Genomic DNA, 22,161 nt, shown 5'->3' with positions numbered 1-22,161 from the left:
CCTTCTGATATCCGTGTTAAACCTCCCCCCTCCCCCCCCCCGCCCCCTTGAACCTATGACCCCTCGTGAACGTCACCACCGACCTGGGAAAAAGCTTCCCACCGTTCACCCTATCTATGCCTTTCATAATTTTATACACCTCTATTACGTCACCCCTCATCCTCCGTCTTTCCAGTGAGAACAACCCCAGTTTACCCAATCTCTCCTCATAACTAAGCCCTTCCATACCAGGCAACATCCTGGTAAACCTCCTCTGCACTCTGTCTAAAGCCTCCACGTCCTTCTGGTAGTGTGGCAACCAGAACTGGACGCAGTATTCCAAATGCGGCCGAACCAACGTTCTATACAACCGCAACACCAGACCCCAACTTTTATACTCTATGCCCCGTCCTATAAAGGCAAGCATGCCATATGCCTTATTCACTACCTTCTCCACCTGAGACGTCACCTTCAAGGATCTGTGGACTTGCACACCCAGGTCCCTCTGCGTATCTACACCCTTTATGGTTCTGCCATTTATTGCATAGCTCCCCCCTACGTTAGTTCTACCAAAATGCATCACTTCGCATTTATCTGGATTGAACTCCATCTGCCACTTCTTTGCCCAAATTTCCAGCCTATCTATATCCTTCTGTAGCCTCTGACAATGTTCCTCACTATCTGCAAGTCCAGCCATTTTCGTGTCGTCCACAAACTTACTGATCACCCCAGTTACACCTTCTTCCAGATCGTTTATATTACCACCCACTTTCTCAGTTCCCACACCCCCCTCTTATCCACCCCATTTCCTCTCCCCTTCCCCCGTATCCTCGCCACCACTACCCCATTTTCTCTCTCACACTCCCCCCACTCCCCCATTTCCTCTCCCGCACTCTCCCCACTCCCCCACTCATCCCTGCCCCATAGTTCCCTTCCCCCAAATTCCATTCCCCACTTCCACTCCCTGAATTTCCCCTACACTCTGCATTCTCCCCTCCCAAGCTCCTCCTCTGCCCCACTTACTCCTCCCCAGGTCACCAAGGACTACAGGCTCCTGGGCAAAGGCATGAGAGACAATGAAGAGACAACTCTTCATCCAATGAAGCGGATGAAGAGTTTAAAAAAGTGAGATTTTTAACAAAGCTGAGAGAGATGTTCCCTCTCTGGCCTTCTAAACCAATGGGGGGAGGGAGGTGGGGGGGGAGGGGGCGAGGGAGGTGGGGAGTGGGGGGCAAGGCAGGTGTGGAGGGGGGGCGAGGGAGGTGTGGAGAGTGGGGGGGAGGGGGCGAGGGAGGTGTGGAGGGGGGGGCGAGGGAGGTGGGGAGGGGGCAAGGGGGGAGGGAGGTGAGGGGGGGAGGTGAGGGGGAGGGGGCGAGGGAGGTGGGGAAGGAGGGGGGAGGGGGGGGCGAGGGAGGTGGGGAGGGGGCGAGGGAGGGAGGTGGGGGGAGGGGGGGGGGAGGGGGGCGAGGGAGGTGGGGAGAGGGGGGCAAGGGAGGTCGGGAGGGGGGCGATGGAGGCGTGGAGGGGGGCGAGGGAGGTGGGGAGAGCGGGGGGGAGGGGGCGAGGGAGGTGGGGTGGGGGCGAGGGAGGGGGTGAGGGAGCTGGGGCGGTGGGGGAGGGAGGTGGGGAGGGTGGGTGGGGAGGGGGTTGGGGAGGTGGGGAGGGGGGGGAGGAAGGTGTGGTGGGAGGGGGGAGGGAGGTGGGTAGGGAGGCAGAGAGGGAGTGGAGAGGGGAGTCAGAGAGGGAGGGGAGTCAGATAGGGAGGGAAGACAGAGAGAGAGGGGAGGGAGAGAGGGTGGGGATGAGGGAGGGGAGAGAGGGCAGGGAGGGGGGAGGGGAAGGGAGAAAGGAGTGAGTGGAGAGGGAGGGGAGAGGAGGAAGGGGAGGGGTGGGCGGAGGGAAGGGAAGGAGGGGATGGGGAGGGGGAGGGGAGGGCAGGCTGGTTTTGGCTGCACTCGGATCAGTGAGCTGAGATTGTAGACAATGCGACAGGAAGTGTATGTGTAGCCTTGACTGATCCTGCAGCGATACACACGCATTTCCTACTGAGGGACTGCACTGAAGTTACACAAAAGGGAAAAACTCCAGCTCAGCAGAAAATCACTGTACAATGAAAGAAAACATCCTGAGAGCTTTCCAGCCAATGACGTGTTGTTGAAGTCTGGTCACTGTTGTAACGGGGGAGACACAGCGGCCAATTTTCACTCATCAAACTCCCACAGATAGCAACGTGACAAGAAGCAGATAATAGTGTTTTATTGAGTATTGAGAGATAAATATTGAGCATGAGAGCAAGGAGAACTCCCCTGCTCTCCAATGGACAGAGTCGTGCCCTGCATCATTCTTATACAGCTTCGAGAGCAGACAGGGCTTCAGTGTAATATCTGATCCATGTTACATGTTCATAGCTCCTTGAAAGTGGAGTCACAGGTGGACAGAGTGGTGAAGAAGGCATTCGGCATGCTTGGTTTCATCGGTCAGAACATTGAATATAGGAGTTGGGATGTCTTGTTGAAGTTGTACAAGACATTGGTAAGGCCACACTTGGAATACAGTGTGCAATTCTGGTCACCCTATTATAGAAAGGATATTATTAAACTGGAAAGAGTGCAAAAAAGATTTACTAGGATGCTACCGGGACTTGATGGATTGAGTTATAAGGAGAGGCTGAATAGACTGGGACTTTTTTCTCTGGAGCCTAGGAGGCTGGGGGGTGACCTTATAGAGGTCTATAAAATAATGAGGGGCACAAACAAGGTAGATAGTCAATATCTTTTCCCAAAAGTAGGGGAGTCTAAAACTAGAGGGCACAGGTTTAAGGTGAGAGGGGGGAGATACAAAACTGTCCAGAGGGGCAATTTTTTCACACAGAGGGTGGTGAGTGTCTGGAACAAGCTGCCAGAGGTAGTAGTAGAGGCGGGTACAATTTTGTCTTTTAAAAAGCATTTGGACAGTTGCATGGGTAAGATGGGTATAGAGGGATATGGGCCAAATATGGGCAATTGGGATTAACTTAATGGTTAAAAAAAAGGGTAGCTTGGAGAAGTTATGCCGAAGGGCCTGTGTGTGTGTGTCAGACACCCAGGCTAATGATCTCAGAACAGAATCAGAAAATGCTGGAAAATCTCAGCAGGTCTGACAGCATCTGTGGAGAGAGAATAGAGCCGACGTTTCGAGTCTGGATGACCCTTCGTCAGAGCTGAAAACAAAGAAAATAGGACAAGATTTATACTGTTAGGGTGATTGACAAAGATGTCACGGACAAAAGGAATGGAAATGATGGTAGTAAAAGCTGAGAATGGTGCTCATAACGTCCCATAAGGAGATCGGAATGTGTAAATGGAAGAACAAAGGTGCAGAGTGTCAATGGACAGCCTGAGGCATGTGGTAGAGGCCCTATTGGGATGGGGGAGGGGGGGGGGGGGGAAACAAGATGGGAAGTGATAATTTTAACAAGTGGACAAATTAAACGATGGGAGAATTGAAAATTAAAACGAATGATAAGAATATAAAATAATAAAATGGACTAATCAGATAAACATAAATGTAAATGGAGTGGAGGTGGAGGAGATAGTTCATGCTTTGAAGTTGTAATGATCTCAAAACATAGATTCAAATCCCACCCCGGCTGCTAGGAATTCAAATCCAGTTAACATAAAATCTGGAATCGTAATGTCCATCGAGCTACGATCCACTGTCATTAACAAGCCATCTGGTTCACTCATGCCCTTTTGGGAAGGAAATCTTACTCTACTGGTCTGGCCCTCCAACCCCACAGCAATGTGGCTGTCTCTTAACTGCCCTCTGAAATGGCCAATCAATCAGTTCAAGGGGCAATTAGGGATGAGCAAACAAAGCTGGGCTTGCCAGCAATGCCCATGTCCCGTGAAAGAATGAAAAAAATGTCCAAGAGCTTGGTTAAGGATTTGAAGGGGTGTCATAACAGAGAGAGAGAGAGATGTTAAGGTTTAGGGATGGAATTGTGGAATTGCTATGGTGAGATTTGAACCCCTTGTCCCCAGAGTTAGCCAGGGTGTCTGGGTCTTCCACAGCTGAAGGCACGACCACAAAGGGTGGAATGATGGATAACAGGGGATGCTCAAGAGGTCAGAAATGGAAGAGCTCTCAGAGGCTGGGGGCATGGAGTGGGGAGGCCATCAAGTGACTCGGAAACAAGGCTGAGAAGTATAAAGTTGTATCATCAGAAGCCATAGGTCGGTGAAAGAACAGCCACTCTGGGCGGAGTTGATAAATCCCTTCACGCCCCTCCCTGTCACTGTAACCACCTCCAGCCCCACAGCCCTCCACGCTATCTTCAGATCCAGCCTCTTCAGCATTCTCACTTTCCATCACGCCACTATTGACAGCCATGCTTTCACCTGTTCCTAAGGTGAGGAATTCTCCCTCTCCACTTCTCTACCTGTCTCTTTCCTCTTTTAAGTCACTCCTGTAAGCCTACCTCATAGAATCATAGAGGTTTACAGCATGGAAACAGGCCCTTCGGCCCAACTTGTTCATGCCGCCCTTTCTTTTTCAAAACCCTCAAGCTAATCCCAATTTGGCCCATATCCCTCTATACCCATCTTACCCATGTAACTATCTAAATGCTTTTTAAAAGACAATATTGTACCCGCCTCTACTACTACCTCTGGCAGCTTGTTCCAGATACTCACCACCCTTTGTGTGAAAAAATTGCCCCTCTGGACCCTTTTGTATCTCTTCCCTCTCACCTTAAACCTATGCCCTCTAGTTTTAGACTCCCCTACCTTTGGGAAAAGATATTGACTATCTAGTTGACCTGTGCCCCTCATTTTTTAACAGACCTCTATAAAATCACCCCTCAGCCTCCTACGCTCCAGAGCAAAAAGTCCCAGTCTATCCAGCCTCTCCTTATAACTCAATCCATTAAGTCCCGGTAGCATCCTAGTAAATCTTTTTTGCACTCTTTCCAGTTTAATAATATATTTTCTATAATAGGGTGACCAGAATTGCACACAGTATTCCAAGTGTGGCCTTACCAATGTCTTGTGCAACTTCAACAAGACGTCCCAACTCCTGTATTCAATGTTCTGACCAATGAAACCAAGCATGCCGAATGCCTTCTTCACCGCTCTGTCCTCCTGTGACTCCACTTTCAAGGAGCTATGAACATGTACCCCTAGATCTCTTTGTTCTGTAACTCTCCCTAATGCCCTACCATTAACTGAGTAAGTCCTGCCCTGGTTCAATCTACCAAAATGCATCACCTCGCATTTGTCTAAATTAAACTCCATCTGCCATTCGTCAGCCCACTGGCCCAATTGATCAAGATCCAATTGCAATTGGAGATAACTTTCTTAACTGTCCATTATGTCACCAATCTTAGTGTCATCTGCAAACTTACTAACCATGCCCCCTATATTCTCATACAAATCATTAATATAAATGACAAATAACAGTGGACCCAGCACTGATCCGTTGATCTTTGATCAAGCTTTTGGTCACCTGCCCTAATATCTTCTTATGTGGCTCAATGTCAAATTCAACTTGATGATCGCTCCTGTGAAGCATTTTGAGACATTTCCATTGTGCAACAGCCTTAGTGCAGTAGAGTCTGTTGTCTTGTAGAATGAGTCAGATTGGAAGTTGTCTTCATTTCCTTGCACAGATGTTAATAGGGCTTTGTTTTTCGAGATCTAAATATGCCCCTATTCATTTGTGAGGAAGCTCACTCTGCTAGGCACCATCCTTCCAATTAAAGTGTCTTCCCGTAAGTACATAATCCGTCTCTGTCTTCTCAATACAAATAACATCTTGTTCAGCTCAATGGTGGAATTCAGCCAATATAAATATTAAACTCTAAATACTTCCACTTATAGACAACTGCCCGAGTACTGTCAATATACACAGTTTACACAGGATCTGCTCAGATGAGGAAGATCGCAACAAATACCTCCAGACGGTGAAAGATGCCCTCATAAGAACAGGATATGGCGCTCAACTCATCGATCGACAGTTCCGACGCGCCACAGTGAAAAACCGCAACGACCTCCTCAGAAGACAAACACGGGACACAGTGGACAGAGTACCCTTCGTCGTCCAGTACTTCCCCGGAGTGGAGAAGCTACGACATCTTCTCCGGAGCCTTCAACATGTCATCGATGATCTCGAACATCTCGCCAAGGCCATCCCCACACCCCCACTTCTTGCCTTCAAACAACCGCACAACCTCAAACAGACCATTGTCCGCAGCAAACTACCCAGCCTTCAGGAGAACGGTGACCATGACACCACACAACCCTGCCACAGCAATTCTGCAAGACATGCCAAATCATTGACATGGATGCCATCATCTCACGTGAGAACACCATCCACCAGGTACACGGTACATATGCTTACAACTCGGCCAACGTTGTCTACCTGATATGCTGCAGGAAAGGATGTCCCGAGGCATGGTACATTGGGGAGACTATGCAGACGCTACGACAACGGATGAATGAACACCGCTCAATAATCACCAGGCAAGAGTGTTCTCTTCAAGTTGGGGAACACTTCAGCAGTCATGGGCATTCAGCCTCTGATCTTCGGGTAAATGTTCTCCAAGGTGGCCTTCACGACACACGACAACGCAGAATCGCTGAGCAGAAACTGATAGCCAAGTTCCGCACACATGAGGACGGCCTAAACCAGGATCTTGGGTTCATGTCACACTATCTGTAACCCCCATGACTTGCCTGGGCTTGCAAAATCTCACTAACTGTCCTGGCTGGATACAATACACATCTCTTTAACCTGTGCTTAACCCTCTCTCCACTCGCATTGTCTGTACCTTTAAGACTCGCATTCCAACCATTATCTTGTAAATTGAGTTTGTGTCTTTATATGCCCACTCACCTGATGAAGGGGCAACGCTCCGAAAGCTAGTGGCTTGTGCTATCAAATAAACCTGTTGGACTTTAACCTGGTGTTGTGAGACTTCTTACTGTCAATATAAATCGGCGTTCCTATAAAAAGGACTTAATTCCTCTCAAATTACCCCAGGAAAATTCTGTGCTCCCCACTTCATGGCGATTACATAACTAGTGTCAATAATTCCCCCCACAAACAGCAAATCTTCAATTCCACTCTGATAAAAACGTTGAACACATTCTGTCCAAAGAGGTTCTTGACTTAATATGAGAGAATGTTTTTTTAATTTTCATTTATGGGATGTGGACATCGCTGGCTAGGCCAGCATTTATTGCTGACCCCTAACTGCCCCTTGAGAAGGTGGTGGAGAGCTGCGTTCTTGAACCTGTTGCAGTCCATGTGGTGTAGGTACACCCACAGCGCTGTTAGGGAGGGAGTTTTAGGATTTTGACCCAGTGACAGGAATAAAGGAATGGCCGATATATTGCCAAATCAGGATGGTGAGTGACTTGGAGGGGAAACTCCAGGTGGTGGTGTTCCCAGTTATCTGCTGCACTTGTCCTTCTAGATGGTAGAAGTCGTGGGTTTGGAAGGTGCTGCCTAAGGAACCTTGGTGAGTTGCAGTAGTGCATCTTGTAGATGGTACACACGGCTGCTACTGTTTGTCGGGGGAGGCGGGGAGGGGGGCTTCCATTGGGGAAGTTTGGTGGGGAGGGAATCCTTGGTGGTGAGGGGGGATGCATATCTGTGAGAGTGGGGGGGATTTCCTTGGTGGGGAGAGTTCCGTGTGCATTGGGTGGGGGGGGGGTCCTTTATTTATTTACAGGTTGGGGGCCCCTGATCCATCAGGACCTGAGGTTGCAGGCCAAAAAATAAAAAATACCTGGAATTAAGAATCTATTGATGACCATGAAATCTTTGTCAATTATCGGAAAAACCCATCTGGTTCACTAATGTCCTTTAGGGAAGGAAATCTGCCATTCTTACCTGGTCTGGCCTACGTGTTACACCAGAGCCACAGCAATGGGGTTGACTCTCAACTGCCCTCGGGCAACTGGGGATGGGCAATAAATGCTGGCCCAGCCAGCGACGCCCATGTCCCACAAATGGAAAAAAAAAGTGGGCTCTGATGATGACACGGGACCCAACCCTTCACTTTTTTGTATCAAAGTGTTTAGAAAAACGGTGGGATTAAGGCAGCTGACGGGATGACATTTTGAAAAATAAAATCGAAACGTTCCACCAAAGCATATTTTCACTCGTGTTCTTTGCGTGTACTCATTGGATTAACAAAGAGAGTATTTTACTGACCTGCTCGGCACTCTGGCCTCTGACCACTGCTTCATACGGGGGAGGGGGTTCAACCGGACAAAACACCTCAATCCCTTTCAGCCTGGTTCCATAAATGTGAGTCAGCGGGATGACATCATTGCTCAGAATCCTGGGGCAACAACAGGAACACGTGCAGTCATCAAGCAAAACTCAACCAGGTAGTCAGCTAACAAGACAACTGCTCAGGACAACCAGAGCATTATTGAGATGTTTTAGCTCCTGTTACAGGAGCTGCAGATCTTTACATTATGTATCTATGCTGTAAAAGAAGCCTTTTTGAGTGATAGAAATCTTGACGTGTATATTGATATAAAGATTGTGGAATATTTTCAGGATTTCTTTGCCAATGATTTGGAATACACTGTATAGATTAGTAACTTGACCATCCCCAGTTGACATCACCTTACTGATAAGCCGTATCTGAAAGACCCCAGCAGTGCCCGAGTACCTGCCCATTTGGAAACTGTCCTTCTCATTCGCTACTTGTTGATCCAAGTTCCGCCTCTAGTGCCTCCATTTTAAGATTTTCCTCCTCTTTCTCAATCCCCTCCAAGGTCTCAGCCCCTCCGGCTCCCAAACCCTCCAAGATCCCTGCTCACTGGCAATTCCAACCTGTTGCACATTCCCAATCTTAGTCACTATACGTCTGGATGCCCAGATCCGAAGCTCTGGAATTCCCTCAGAAAATCTCTCCGCATCTCTTGTGGAAATTAAATTACAACAACTATGGCAGACAGCTCTGTCAGCAAGAATGAAAAGGGCTTAAAAAGTAAAAGTTTATTTATTTGTCACAGGTAAGGCTCACATTAACACTGCAATGAAGTTACTGTGAAAATCCCCTAGTCGCCACACTCCGGCGCCTGTTCAGGTACACTAAGAGGGAATTGTGGGATATTGAGTGCGTGTTTTCTTCAAGAACAAGAGGACAAATATTTTCTGTTTTCAGTTGAATTTTATATAAGGTACAGTATGTTCTTTATTAACCTTCTGGAACCAGGTGCGTCTGTGCAATTTAAAGTCAAGTTTATTTATTAGTGTCGCAAGTAAGGCTTACATTAACACTGCGATGAAGTTACTGTGAAAATCCCCTAGTCGCAAAACTCCAGCACCTGTTCGGGTTCACTGAGGGAGAATTTAGCATGGCCAATGCACCCTAACCAGCACGTCTTTCGGACTGTGGGAGGAAACCGGAGCACCCGGAGGAAACCCACGCAGACATGGGGAGAACGTGCAAACTCCAAACAGACAGTGACCCAAGCCGGCGCTGTGAGGCAGCAGTGCTAACCACTGTGCCACCGAATTTAGATCTAACAGATGCAGCATGTCCAGAAAAAGGGGCAAGTTTGTGTCTCTCAAATTGCTTTCTGTTATTTGCTCTCATTTTTTATATTGATGGCACCTGGAGTTTGACATTTATAATGGCAGATGAGTGAATTTCCAGGGCTGCGAACACGATTGGATATGCAAACAGATTTGCGCAGGTAGACGAGGTTGCGATGGCGGGCGGGGGGGGGGGGCGGGGGAATGGTGGGAGTTGACTGTATTTTAGTTTGTGTCCATTAATGAGTGGTAATACAGTTAGAGGCGTTACTTTCCTGACTGTGGTGATTGTCCCTTTAAGGGCAGCACAGCAGAAGAGGTTCACCTAGCTTGAGGAACTAATTGGGACCGAGTGTGGGAGTCACCCCTTCTCCAGGGGGTGGTGCCCTCTCTTGGGCAGAAGACATTTAGAAGGCATGTAGTAGACATGGAGGGCAGCTGGTGGGCTGTCAGCCTCTGTACAATTTTTTCCTTGTTAATATATACCTAGTGTTCCCTGACAGAGTCTGGAGTGTGGACCATTACACTTACCGTGGGTTGATCCTGGGCGTGTAGGAACAGAAGGTGGAGAAGTATGGAGGAGGGGGAATGGGTGGCACAAACTCATCAGGGTCCGGTATCTGGCGAGCTCCTTCAGACTCTTCTTGGGGAACCTGGGCTTCCACCTGACAATGGGCAGGAAGCAATAAAGATCACAATGAGACACCGCAGGACAAACCAGGTAACATGAGCAGAGATTGACGTCGAAAATGGGAAAAAACATAATCTTATGGCATTAGTGGCTAACAAGTGGCAAATGTTAATATTGATCATTGTTCCTTGATCCTGATTTATTAATAATCAGCGCAAGGGTGTTGCAATAAATTATTTCTATCCACAAGGAATTTTTACAGCAGCCATTTGGTAGTACAAATGCTGCTGAAAAGAGACGTGTTGCTGAAGTTTTTCATATTACACTCATCAGGGCAAACACAAGAATGTCAAATTTCAAACAGCACGGGGGGGGCACAGTGGTTAGCACTGCTGTCTCACAGTGCCGGGGACCCGGATTTGATTCCCGGCTTGGGTCACTGTCTGTGCGGAGTCTGCACGTTTTCCCCATGTCTGCGTGGGTTTCCTCCGGGTGCTCTGGTTTCCTCCCACAGTTTGAATGACGTGTTGGTTAGCTGCATTGGCCGTGCTAAATTCTCCGTCAGTGTACCCGAACAGGCGCCGGAGTGTGGCAACTGAGGGGATTTTCACAGTAACTTCATTGCAGTGTTAATGTAAGCCTACTTGTGACACTAATAAATAAACTTTAAAATGAGGAACCCAATCATGTTCCTCATTTGGAAATCTCTGCACTGGAACCCCTAAGTGCAGTTACATAGGTTTGGGGGGCACACGCAGCCGACATCTCCCTATGTCTGTGACCCTCATTAGATCGACTTCTCTGCATATCTCTGGGTCTCTCTTAATGGCCTGCTTAGTTGTGGGATATAATACACCCATAACAAAAATAACACTCAGTCCAAGGTATAGAATGAATAGTCTATGAGACCTCCTCTATAAAACTCATTTAACTCAGTTAAACTCAGTTGATTTAATCTACTCGAGTTAATAACACATAATCTATTGATGTAAGATGCAGAGTGTCGTAGATTTTTCAGTCTTATTCTGTAAATTAAGGAGACCTGCATTTTGCAATGTGTTGTAATTATTTGTATTGGGAAATGTTCATAACTAGACAATCCTTTTATTATTTTATGCTTTATTTTAATGCCTGTCTGTAACAATGTCATGAATTATGATTACATGTTTTAATAATAGAATCATCACGATTTGACACATGCTGCCAGAATGATTTTCCAATGAACTAATTAATTATCTATCTATCTACCTACAACCCCAGTGTCTGGTCCAAATCTATCCTCACTTGATAACGCCCACCACAATACATTAGAATTAAGGGCTCCACCTCCAGAGAAAGATTAGATATAGTTGTCACAAGCCCTGAGGGTATTAGTGAAAGAAGTCCTCAAAAAAATAAAGAACTTATAGAATCATAGAACCCTACAGTGCAGGAAGAGGCCATTCGGCCCATCGAGTCTGCACCGACCACAGTCCCACCCAGGCCCTACCCCCATATCCCTACATATTTTATTCACTAATCCCTCTAACCTACGCATCTCAGGAAACTAGGGGCAATTTTTTTATCATGGCCAATCAACCTAACCCGCACATCTTTGGACTGTGGGAGGAAACCGGAGCACCCGGAGGAAACCCACGCAGACACGAGGAGAATGTGCAAACTCCACACAGACAGTGACCCGAGCCGGGAATCGAACCCAGGTTCCTGGAGCTGTGAAGCAGCAGTGCTAACCCCTGTGCTACCGTGCCGCCCTTTACTGTGCTACCGTGCCGCCCCAATAACTTGCATTTATTCAGTGCCTTTCACACCCTCAGTACATCCCAAAGCACTTTACAGCCAATGAATCTCGGCAGACTCGATGGGCTGAATGGCCTCCTTCTGCACTGTAAGGATTCTATGGAAGTGTAGTCACTTTTGTAATGTGGGAAACATGGCAGCCAATTTACACACAGCAAGATCCCACAAACAGCAATGTGATAATGAATGGATAATCTGTGCTGATGTTGAGATACAGATAAATATTGGCCAAACACTGGGGAGAACTCCCCTCTTCTTCTTCCAATAGCATCGTGGGATCCCTGTGCATTCACCTGAGAGGGGAGGGCATAGCCACAGCTCAATGTCGCATCTGAAAGACAGCTCTGTCATCATTGACTTTCTCACTCAGAGATGGGAGTGCGACAGATTTTGATTGGGAATGTGTCCCTTTGAATAAGGCACTGCTGGAATCCTGGCCATCACATCGATAGATTAGCAACGCTGGCCTTTGTCGCATATGTGGAGGGTTAATAAACTCACCGCCTGGGGTCGTCTGCCAACGAATATCTGGAGATACTGCAAAGCAGCAGCCACAACACACACGGTGGTGGTCAGCGCATTCAATACACAAATAGCAAACAGCAGGTCCTGTAAATAAGAGAGAAAAGAATAGAATGATTCAGCATTCACTACGCAATGTTAGACTAGGAGACACAGCTGGGAAATGTCCCTGGCGCTGTGAGGCAGCAGTGCTAACCACTGTGCCATCGTGATGCTAGATTCCTTTAAATCAGCGTGGCATCATACGATACAATTTGACTGGAGCGCTCCTGCGGTTTACCCATTAGGAGAGGCTGAGTTGGATTGGGAGGCTTTTGTTTTCTGGGGTCTAATCCCAGCGTGCACAGTCATGCTCTAAGACCCATTTGGGGCAAGGCAACGCCAGCTTTTGGCTGCCAATTCCCTGTCTGGCTGAGTGGCCTGAGACCTCTGGGTCCGGAATGAGATAGTCTGGACTTGGCATTGTGGTTGTTTCCCAGTGTGGAAATTACACCTCGGCCATTCACGCAGCCCAGATGGGACATAAGAATGTTGGAACGGAGGAGGCGATTCGGCCTTTCAAACCTGTTCCTCCATCCAATGCGATCATGGCTGATCCGATACCTCAGCTCCATCTACCCCTCTTGATTCTGTAATCCTTGTTTAACAAAAATCTACCAATGCTGCTTTTGAGATTTTCAGTTGATCTCCAGACTCTTTTGGGGAAGAGAGTTCCAGATTTTCACTCCCCTTTTGTTTGAGGAAGTACTTCCTGACATCACCACTGAATGGTTTGGCTCGAACTGTAAGGTTCTGGACTCCCCACACCAGAGGAAAGGATTTCTCTCCATCGACACCATTGAATCCTCAAATTGAAGGTGTTTTCTGGGAGTGAGCCAGCTTCCTCCACAGGCTGCTCGCTGCTCTTGGCTTGGAGAACCAGATATATCATTTCATTCACAACAAACAGCATAGGTTACACAAATCATAGAATCATAGAATCCCTACAGTGCAGAAGGAGGCCATTTGGCCCATTGAGTCAGCACCGACAACAATCCCACCTGGGCCCTATCCCCTTAACCCCACATATTTACCCCACTAATCCCTCTAACCTACACATCCCGGGACACTAAGGGGCAATTTAGCATGACCAATGCATATAACCTGCACGTCTTTGGACTGTGGGAGGAAACCAGAGCACCCGGAGGAAACCCACGCAGACATGGGGAGAACTTGCAGATGCCACACAGGCCCCTGTGAGGCAGCAATGTTAACCACTGTGCCACCGTGCCGCCCCATGGCATAGAAACCCCAACTTCACTGTGCAGAATTACAATGTACTTTGTGACTTTGAAACCTTTCCACTTTGCGCCCGTACTGATCAAATGGCCCCCGCTGTTCCCGTTGGATTGGTTTACTCTGATGGTCAGGAGTTAACACAGTAAGAAGTTTAACAACACCAGGTTAAAGTCCAACAGGTTTATTTGGTAGCAAAAGCCACATACGATACAATTTGACTGGAGGGCTCCTGCGGTTTACCCATTAGGAGAGGCTGAGTTGGATTGGGAGGTTTTTGTTTTCTGGGGTCTAATCCCAGCGTGCACAGTCATGCTCTAAGACCCAGTTAGGGCAAGGCAATGCCAGCTTTTGCTACCAAATAAACCTGTTGGACTTTAACCTGGTGTTGTTAAACTTCTTACTGTGTTTACCCCAGTCCAACGCCGGCATCTCCACATCATGGTCAGGAGTTAGCCAGCATCTTAGCTAAGAGTTTTCCAAAGCCACTTTGGAATTTCACAGTGGGTTCCTCGTTACATCTGAACTGTACCTTTAGCACCAATCGCACTGTGTCGCAGGAGACGGAGAGAACCGGGTGTAATATCAATATCTCCTTCTTATCATTGCATTTCATTGTCTGTTTGTCATCACAGCAAAAGCAACTATTGCCCTCCACAACCTTGACCTTTAAGAAGAAAGACAAAAAGATGTTAAAGAGGTTGGTAAGAATAACACTGGGCAGCCTCATGTAGTCAGATTGTCTGATACATTCATTATTTGTTAACTGGCCAATCCACACCAAAACATTAGACACATCTCTGGGTATTAGATTCTTATATACTGACAGATATTTATTGATAGTGAGTCTTGAGCCACACATTGAGGCCGACATTCTCACTGCAGTATTGAGGGAGTGCTGCACTGTCAGAGGGTCAGTACTGAGGGAGTGCTGCACTGTCAGAGGGTCAGTATTGAGGGAGTGCTGCAGTGTCAGAGGGTCAGTATTGAGGGAGTGCTGCATTGTCAGAGGGTCAGTACTGAGGGAGTGCCGCGCTGTCAGAGGGTCAGTACTGAAGAGTGCAGCATTGTTGGAGGGTCAGTACTGAGGGAGTGCTGCACTGTCAGAGGGTCAGTACTGAGGGAGTGCCGCACTGGCAGAGGGTCAGTATTGAGGGAGTGCTGCATTGTCTGAGGGTCACTGATGAGGGAGTGCCGCAGTGTCAGAGGGTCAGTACTGAGGGAGTACCCCTCTGCCATAGCGTCAGTACTGAGGGAGTGCCGCACTGTCTGAGGGTCACTGATGAGGGAGTGCCACAGTGTCAGAGGGTCAGTACTGAGGGAGTACCCCTCTGTCATAGCGTCAGTACTGAGGGAGTGCCGCACTGTCAGAGGGTCAGTACTGAGGGAGTGCTGCACTGTCAGAGGGTCAGTACTGAGGGAGTGCTGCACTGTCAGAGGGTCAGTACTGAGGGAGTGCTGCACTGTCATAGGGTCAGTACTGAAGGAGTGCTGCACTGTCAGAGGGTCAGTACTGAGGGAGTGCCGCACTGTCAGAGGGTCAGTACTGAGGGAGTGCCGCACTGTCAGAGGGTCAGTACTGAGGGAGTGCCGCACTGTCAGAGGGTCAGTACTGAGGGAGAGCTGCACTGTCATAGGCGTTGACTTTCAGATGAGAATTTAAACCAAGGTCCCACTTTCCCACTCAGCTATGTGCACTATTTCTTGAAGAAGATTAGGGGATTCTCCCCGATATCCTGCGATCAATATTCAACATTTGTGAAAATAAAGTTTTTTCTTGTCCAGTATCACATTTCTGGCTGTTTGAGCTTCCTGTGCACACATTGGCTGCTGCGTTTCGTAGATTACAACACTGACCGACTTCTTTTCAAAAGTACGGGATTGGCTGGAAAGCACTCTGGAATGGCCAGTGGCTGTGTGAGGCGCTGGGGAAAGGCATGACTTCCAGTCTCGCTTTTCACCAACCATTGATTATCCACTGATAGATTCCAGAGGATGTAAATGTGATGTGTCAGCTGTCCAAAGCCCTGGTTAGACCACGTCCGTGTTCAGTTCTGGGCAGCACGGTGGCACAGTGGTTAGCACTGCCGCCTCACAGCGCCAGGGATCCTGGGTTCCATTCTCAGCTTGGGTCACTGTCTGTCTGGAGTTTGCACATTCTACCCGTATCTGTGTGGGTTTCCTCCGGGTGCTCCGGTTTCCACCTACAGTCTGAAAGATGTAGTGGTTAGGTGCATTGACCCAAATGGGTGTCAAGAGTGTGGCGACTAGGGGAATTTCACAGTAACTTCATTGCAGTGTAAGCCAGTAAGCCTTACTTGTGACTAATAAATAAACTTTAACTTTACATATACAGGCCTTAAAGGGAGTGCAGCAAACGTTCACCAGAACGGTACCTAGGATTCCAAAGGTTACATTGCGAGGCGAGATTACACAAACAAGGAATTCTGACGATCAAGTGGTGAACTGAATAAAATTTTCCCAAAACATTCTGAGGTACTGATGGCTTAGAAAAAGAGACAATGGGGTGGATTTTACTGTCCTGCCCGCCATGGGAATCAGAGCGGACGAGGGGCGGACCATGGAAAGGCTTTGGGCGGGATTTTCCGGTTTCGGGACGAACGCAGCTGGAAAATCCCCCCCCAGTGGTTTCCACTGCTCACGCAGCCCATGGCGATTGGGAATATAGTCTAAAGATCAAAGTCAGACCATTCTGGAGTGAAACTAGGAAATATTTCCACACACAATGGGTGGGAGAGATTTGGAACTCGGTTCCACAGATACAACTGACGCCAAACCAACTGTAAATTTTAAATCTGAGATTGATAGCTTTCCTCTCACTGAAGATACTAAGAGTTGCAGGGGCAAAGGTGGGAATAAGAGCTTTGATCAGGGATAAGCCATCATCTCAATGACTGGGCGAACAGTCTTGAGGGTTACGTGGCTTCTTCCTACATCGCCTTGTTCCTACGTTACGATGATTTTGCATTCCTGGTTGTGGGAGCCATAGAGTCATAGAGGTTTACAGCATGGAAACAGGCCCTTCGGCCCAACATGTCCATGCTGCCCCTTGGCTACATTTCCTACCTTACAGAAATGAATGCACTCCAAAAATATTTCACTAGCTTCGGAATGTCCTGAGGTTGCGTAGGTGCTATAGCAATGCAAGGTTTTTAAAAAATGTTCACGACTGCCAATGAGAAAAGAATAATTCACCTTCGCGACCCAAAAATAGTGACATAATTTGCACTCATTTGACATCAACTGGATTCAAAAGCAATCACTTCTCCAACAGTGACTATCGCAAGTAACATAACGGATGTTAATTACTCCGAGACACAGCACTCACCATTGCGATTAGCAAAATCACTTACCTTAAGCATTCTGACACCAAAAACAATCAATAAATTTATTTTCCAGAGCTTTAAATTTTGATACCTTCAATCGTACACAGCTGCACTAACTTTAGAAAAAGCAGACAGTGTTTTAAGTGTATTTGATAACTTTGAGCTCACTCCATTCCTTCAAGTACCGTTGGACTGTGATTGCATTTAAAGTTAAAGAAGGTAAAAGCTTGCCGTCTGCGCGAAAAACTCATTTCAAATTACAACAGTTCAGGTCGTTAATCGCTTACAAAATGCATTTGAATGCAAAAATGATGCATTGTCAGAGGGTCAGTACTGAGGGAGTGCCGCACTGTCAGTGGGTCAGTACTGAGGGAGTGCCGCACTGTCAGAGGGTCAGTACTGAGGGAGTGCTGCACTGTCAGAGGGTCAGTACTGAGGGAGTGCTGCACTGTCAGAGGTCAGTACTGAGGGAGTGCCGCACTGTCAGAGGGTCAGTACTGAGGGAGTGCTGCACTGTCAGAGGGTCAGTACTGAGGGAGTGCTGCACTGTCAGAGGTCAGTACTGAGGGAGTGCCGCACTGTCAGAGGGTCAGTGCTGAGGGAGTGCCGCACTGTCAGAGGGTCAGTACTGAGGGAGTGCTGCACTGTCAGAGGGTCAGTACTGAGGGAGTGCTGTGCTGTCAGAGGGTCAGTACAGAGGGAGTGCTGCACTGTCAGAGGGTCAGTACTGAGGGAGTGCTGCACTGTCAGAGGGTCAGTACTGAGGGAGTGCCGCACTGTCGGAGGGTCAGTACTGACGGAGTGCCACACTGTCAGAGGGTCAGTACTGAGGGAGTGCCGCACTGTCAGAGGGTCAGTACTGAGGGAGTGCCGCACTGTCAGAGGTTCAGTCCTGACATAGTGCCGCACTGTCAGAGGTTCAGTACAGAGGGAGTGCCGCACTGTCAGAGGGTCAGTACTGAGGGAGTGCTGTACTGTCAGAGGGTCAGTACTGAGGGAGTGCTGCACTGTCAGAGGGTCAGTACTGAGGGAGCGCCACACTGTCAGAGGCTCATAAGAACATAAGAACTAGGAGCAGGAGTAGGCCATCAAGTATTTATCCATCCTTGCCTTAAAAACATTCAATGAGGTAGCCTCAACTGCTTCACTGGGCAGGGAATTCCACAGATTCGCAAGCTTTGGGTGAAGAAGTTCCTCCTCAACTCAGTCCTAAATCTGCTTCCCCTTATTTTGAGGCCATGCCCCCTAGTTCTAGTTTCAGCTGTCAATGGAAACAACTTCCCTGCTTCTATCTTATCTATTCCCTTCATAATCGTGTATGTTTCCATAAGATCTCCCCTCATTCTTCTGAATTCCAATGGGTATAGTCCCAGTCTCTTCACTCTCTCCTCATAAGCCAACCCTCTCAACTCCAGAATCAACCTAGTGAATCTCCTCTTCACCCCCTCCAGTGCCAGTATATCCTTTCTCAAGTAAGGAGACCAAAGCTGTACACAGTACTCCAGGTGTGGCCTCACCAGCACCTTATACAGCTGCAACATAACCTTGCTATTTTTAAACTCCATCCGTCTAGCAATGAAGGACAAAATTCCATTTGCCTTCTTAATTACCTGCTGCACCTGCAAACCAACTCCTTGTGATCCATGCACAAGGACACCCAGGTCCCTTTGCACAGCAGCATGCTGCAATTTTTTACCATTTAAATAATAGTCCATTTTGCTGTTATTCCTCCCAAAATGGCTGACCTCAAACTTACAAACATTGTATTCCATCTGCCAGACCCTCGCCCACTGGCTTAGACTATCTATATCCCTTTGCAGACTTTCAGCGTCCTCTGCACACTTTGCTCTGCCACACATCCCAGTGTCATCTATGAACTTTGACACACTACATTTGGTCCCCAACTCTGAATCATCTCTGTAAATTGTATGTTTCCAAACAATTGCGGTCCCAACACTGATCCCTGAGGCACACCACTAGTCACTGATCACCAACCAGAAAAACACCCATTTATCCCCATTCATTGCTTTCTCTCAGTTAACCAATCCTCTATCCATGCTAATACATTACCCGTAACACCGTGCACCTTTATCTTATGCAGCAGCTTTTGGTGCGGGTCAGTACTGAGGGAGTGCCGCACTGTCAGAGGGTCAGTACTGAGGGAATGCAGTACTGTCAGAGGGTCAGTACTGAGGGAGTGCTGCATCATCAGAGGGTCAGTACTGAGGGAGTGCCGCACTGTCAGAGGATCAGTACTGAGGGAGTGCTGCACTGTCAGAGGGTCAGTAATGAGACAGTGCCGCACTGTCAGAGGGTCAGTACTGAGAGAGTGCTGCATTGGCAGAGGGTCAGTACTGAGGGAGTGCCGCACTGTCTGAGGGTCAGTACTGAGGGAATGCAGTACTGTCAGAAGGTCAGTACTGAGGGAGTGCTGCATCATCAGAGGGTCAGTACTGAGGGAGTGCTGCACTATCAGAGGGTCAGTACTGAGGGAGTGCCGCACTGTCAGAGGGTCAGTACTGAGGGAGTGCCGCACTGTCAGAGGGTCAGTACTGAGGGAGTGCCGCACTGTCAGAGGGTCAGTGCTGAGGGAGTGCCGCACTGTCAGAGGGTCAGTACAGAGGGAATGCTGCACTGTCAGAGGGTCAGTACTGAGAGAGTGCCGCACTGTCAGAGGGTCAGTACTGAGGGAGTGCTGCACTGTCAGAGGGTCAGTACAGAGGGAGTGCTGCACTGTCAGAGGGTCAGTGCTGAGAGAGTGCCGCACTGTCAGTGGGTCAGTACTGAGGGAGTGCTGCACTGTCAGAGGGTCAGTACTGAGAGAGTGCCGCACTGTCAGAGGGTCAGTACTGAGGGAGTGCTGTGCTGTCAGAGGGTCAGTACAGAGGGAGTGCTGCACTGTCAGAGGGTCAGTACAGAGGGAGTGCTGCACTGTCAGAGGGTCAGTACTGAGAGAGTGCCGCACTCTGTGAGATGTCGTCTTCCAGGTAAAACCAAGGTCCTGTTTGCCATCTTAGGGGAGCTAAAAGAGCACAGTGGCACTAATTTGGAGAAGAACAGAGGTGTTCTTGTTGGTAACCTGGCCCAATATTGATACCCCAAACAACATGAGTGAAATGTGATTATCCAGTCACGTTTTTGTTCGTGGGATCTTGCTGTGCACAAAATGGATGCTACCTTTCTTACGCTGCAACCGTGCCCACACTTCAAAAAGTACTTCAGTGGCACATTAGGAACCACCCTGAAGTCAATGACCTTTAACCCATGACCCCTGAATCAGGTTAGTCAGCACATTTGGCCGGTTTCTGAGTAGGTTGGTCTGAGATGCCCCTGACATGCCCCATATACAGGGTGCTAACTCTATTGCCAGCCTGTTAGTCCTCGATGTCGCTGATGGATTGGTAAAACAACAAGATGAGAAGGAGGACAAAAGCTTTCGTTTGAAGTGAGTTTATTTTTCAGAACCATTTCATTGATCTTTGTAAAAGTCAGTTTCACATGGAACAATTCGGCAAGGGGATCGAGATCCACCCCCCCCCCCCCCCCCGAACCCCGCTGCCCGCTGAATAATCTGTGTGCACTTTGCCAGTGCGGTCTCTGGAAAGTCTGTTGAATGTTCTTTGTTGAGAAGTTATCCGTCTTCCTGCGCCACCCTGTACTCACTCACTGAGCTCACTGAGCTCTGTTAATCCTCAGCTTCAGGTCCACTTTTAGATTCTAGTTAAAACAGCCAGCTTTGTGCCACTGGCTGTCCCGGATTCGCCGCATGGACTGGATCTCTGGCTTGCGGCCGCCCCACTGGTTCCAGTGCCGGTAGTCGTTCTTCTCAAACACGTACTGGTAGCCGCGGTAGCCCGGGTACTGGTAGCCCACCCAGGTGCCGCAGGCCACGCTGATACTGCCCACCCTGTCGGTGAAGCCGTAGGAGTAGAGGCTGGGGACGTCGTTGTCCACGATCTCCATCTTGCGGCCCTTAAACTCCGCCATCTCGTACAGGCAGATCTTGTGCTGCTCGGACTGCATTAGGATGGGCCGGAAGGACATGATGTACTCACTCCTGCGGCTATTGGACCAGGAGTCCCAGCGGGGATACTCCCCCCTCTCCAGGACAAACATCTCTCCGCAGAAGTTGGCCTGTTCGTAGAACACCCAGGGCCCGCAGTCGATGCGAATGGAGCCCACGCGATCAAAGCCACTGTCGCACAGGTTCATGCACTCGCTGGAAAACTCCTTGCAGCGGCCTTGGAAGTTCTCATGCTCGAAGACCCACATCCTGTAGACGAACGTGCCCATTTCCTGGTTCTTGGGCGGCAGGTTCTTCCTCTCGGTCTGAGGGGTGGTGCGGCTGGCCTTCTCTGACATGGCTGTTCTCGTTCAGCTCCGGGAAGCCCGACTGATGATCAGGGGATACTTGGCCGCCTCTTTTATACTCTGCTGGGAGCCAAGCGGGGGATTACTCAAACACAGAGGAAGTGCAGAGTCAGCGGCTCCGATAGAATGAAAACCCGAGTCATCAGGAGTGAGAACACGTGACACAGAGAGAGGAAAAGGGAGAAAGAGAAAGCGAGAGTCAGCAAGACCTGCTTTTGTTCTTTTCATCACCGGGCACAGGATTCTGGGAATGTTAGAGAGTTTGGTTCCACTATCAGCATCTTGATTGTTAATATCGCATCGATTCGACATTCCAGGCCGATTACCGCACTGCACACCTGTGGCTATTTCCAAACAATCTGACACGTTTGTTCGAAAATATATCTGCATATATATATATATATCTGCGGCACCATAGCACGGTGGTTAACACTGCTGCCTCACAGCGCCAGGGACCTGGGTTCAATTCTGGGCGGAGTTTGCACGTTCTCCCCGTGTCTGCGTGGGTTTCCTCTGGGTGCTCCAGTTTCCTCCCACACTCCAAAGATGTGCAGGTTAGGTGGATTGACCATGTTAAATTGTCCCTTAGTGTTCAAAGATGTGCAGGTTAGGTGATTAAGTGAACCACTCACTTCTGGAGGAAGGAGAATCATCGAATCCCTACAGTGCAGAAGGAGGCCATTCGGTCCATCAAGTCTG

The 22,161-nt window shown here is 48.5% G+C and overlaps 1 protein-coding gene across 6 annotated transcripts in view; it reads right to left on the bottom strand.

Moving 5' to 3' along the window:
• LOC144494735 (beta-crystallin B1-like) overlaps window positions 1-22,161 on the bottom strand; it is a 94,920-nt gene that overhangs the window by 14,693 nt on the left and 58,066 nt on the right. For 3 of the 6 annotated variants that reach the window (XM_078214007.1, XM_078214008.1, XM_078214009.1), the window contains 4 exons: window positions 14,277-14,411; window positions 12,449-12,556; window positions 10,051-10,184; window positions 8,179-8,308 (listed from right to left, as the gene is read on the bottom strand). In XM_078214007.1, coding sequence (XP_078070133.1) covers window positions 8,179-8,308; window positions 10,051-10,184; window positions 12,449-12,556; window positions 14,277-14,411 — 507 coding nt within the window. Of the gene's footprint in view, window positions 1-8,178; window positions 8,309-10,050; window positions 10,185-12,448; window positions 12,557-13,808; window positions 13,868-14,182; window positions 14,412-20,600; window positions 21,523-21,592; window positions 21,807-22,161 lie in introns of those variants that run through there. The other 3 variants (XM_078214010.1, XM_078214011.1, XM_078214012.1) reach the window with 3 other exon arrangements.

Source organism: Mustelus asterias, chromosome 6 (genome assembly GCF_964213995.1).
Source record: "Mustelus asterias chromosome 6, sMusAst1.hap1.1, whole genome shotgun sequence".
NCBI lineage: Eukaryota > Metazoa > Chordata > Chondrichthyes > Carcharhiniformes > Triakidae > Mustelus > Mustelus asterias.
This window is presented reverse-complemented; position numbering and strand designations above follow the sequence as displayed.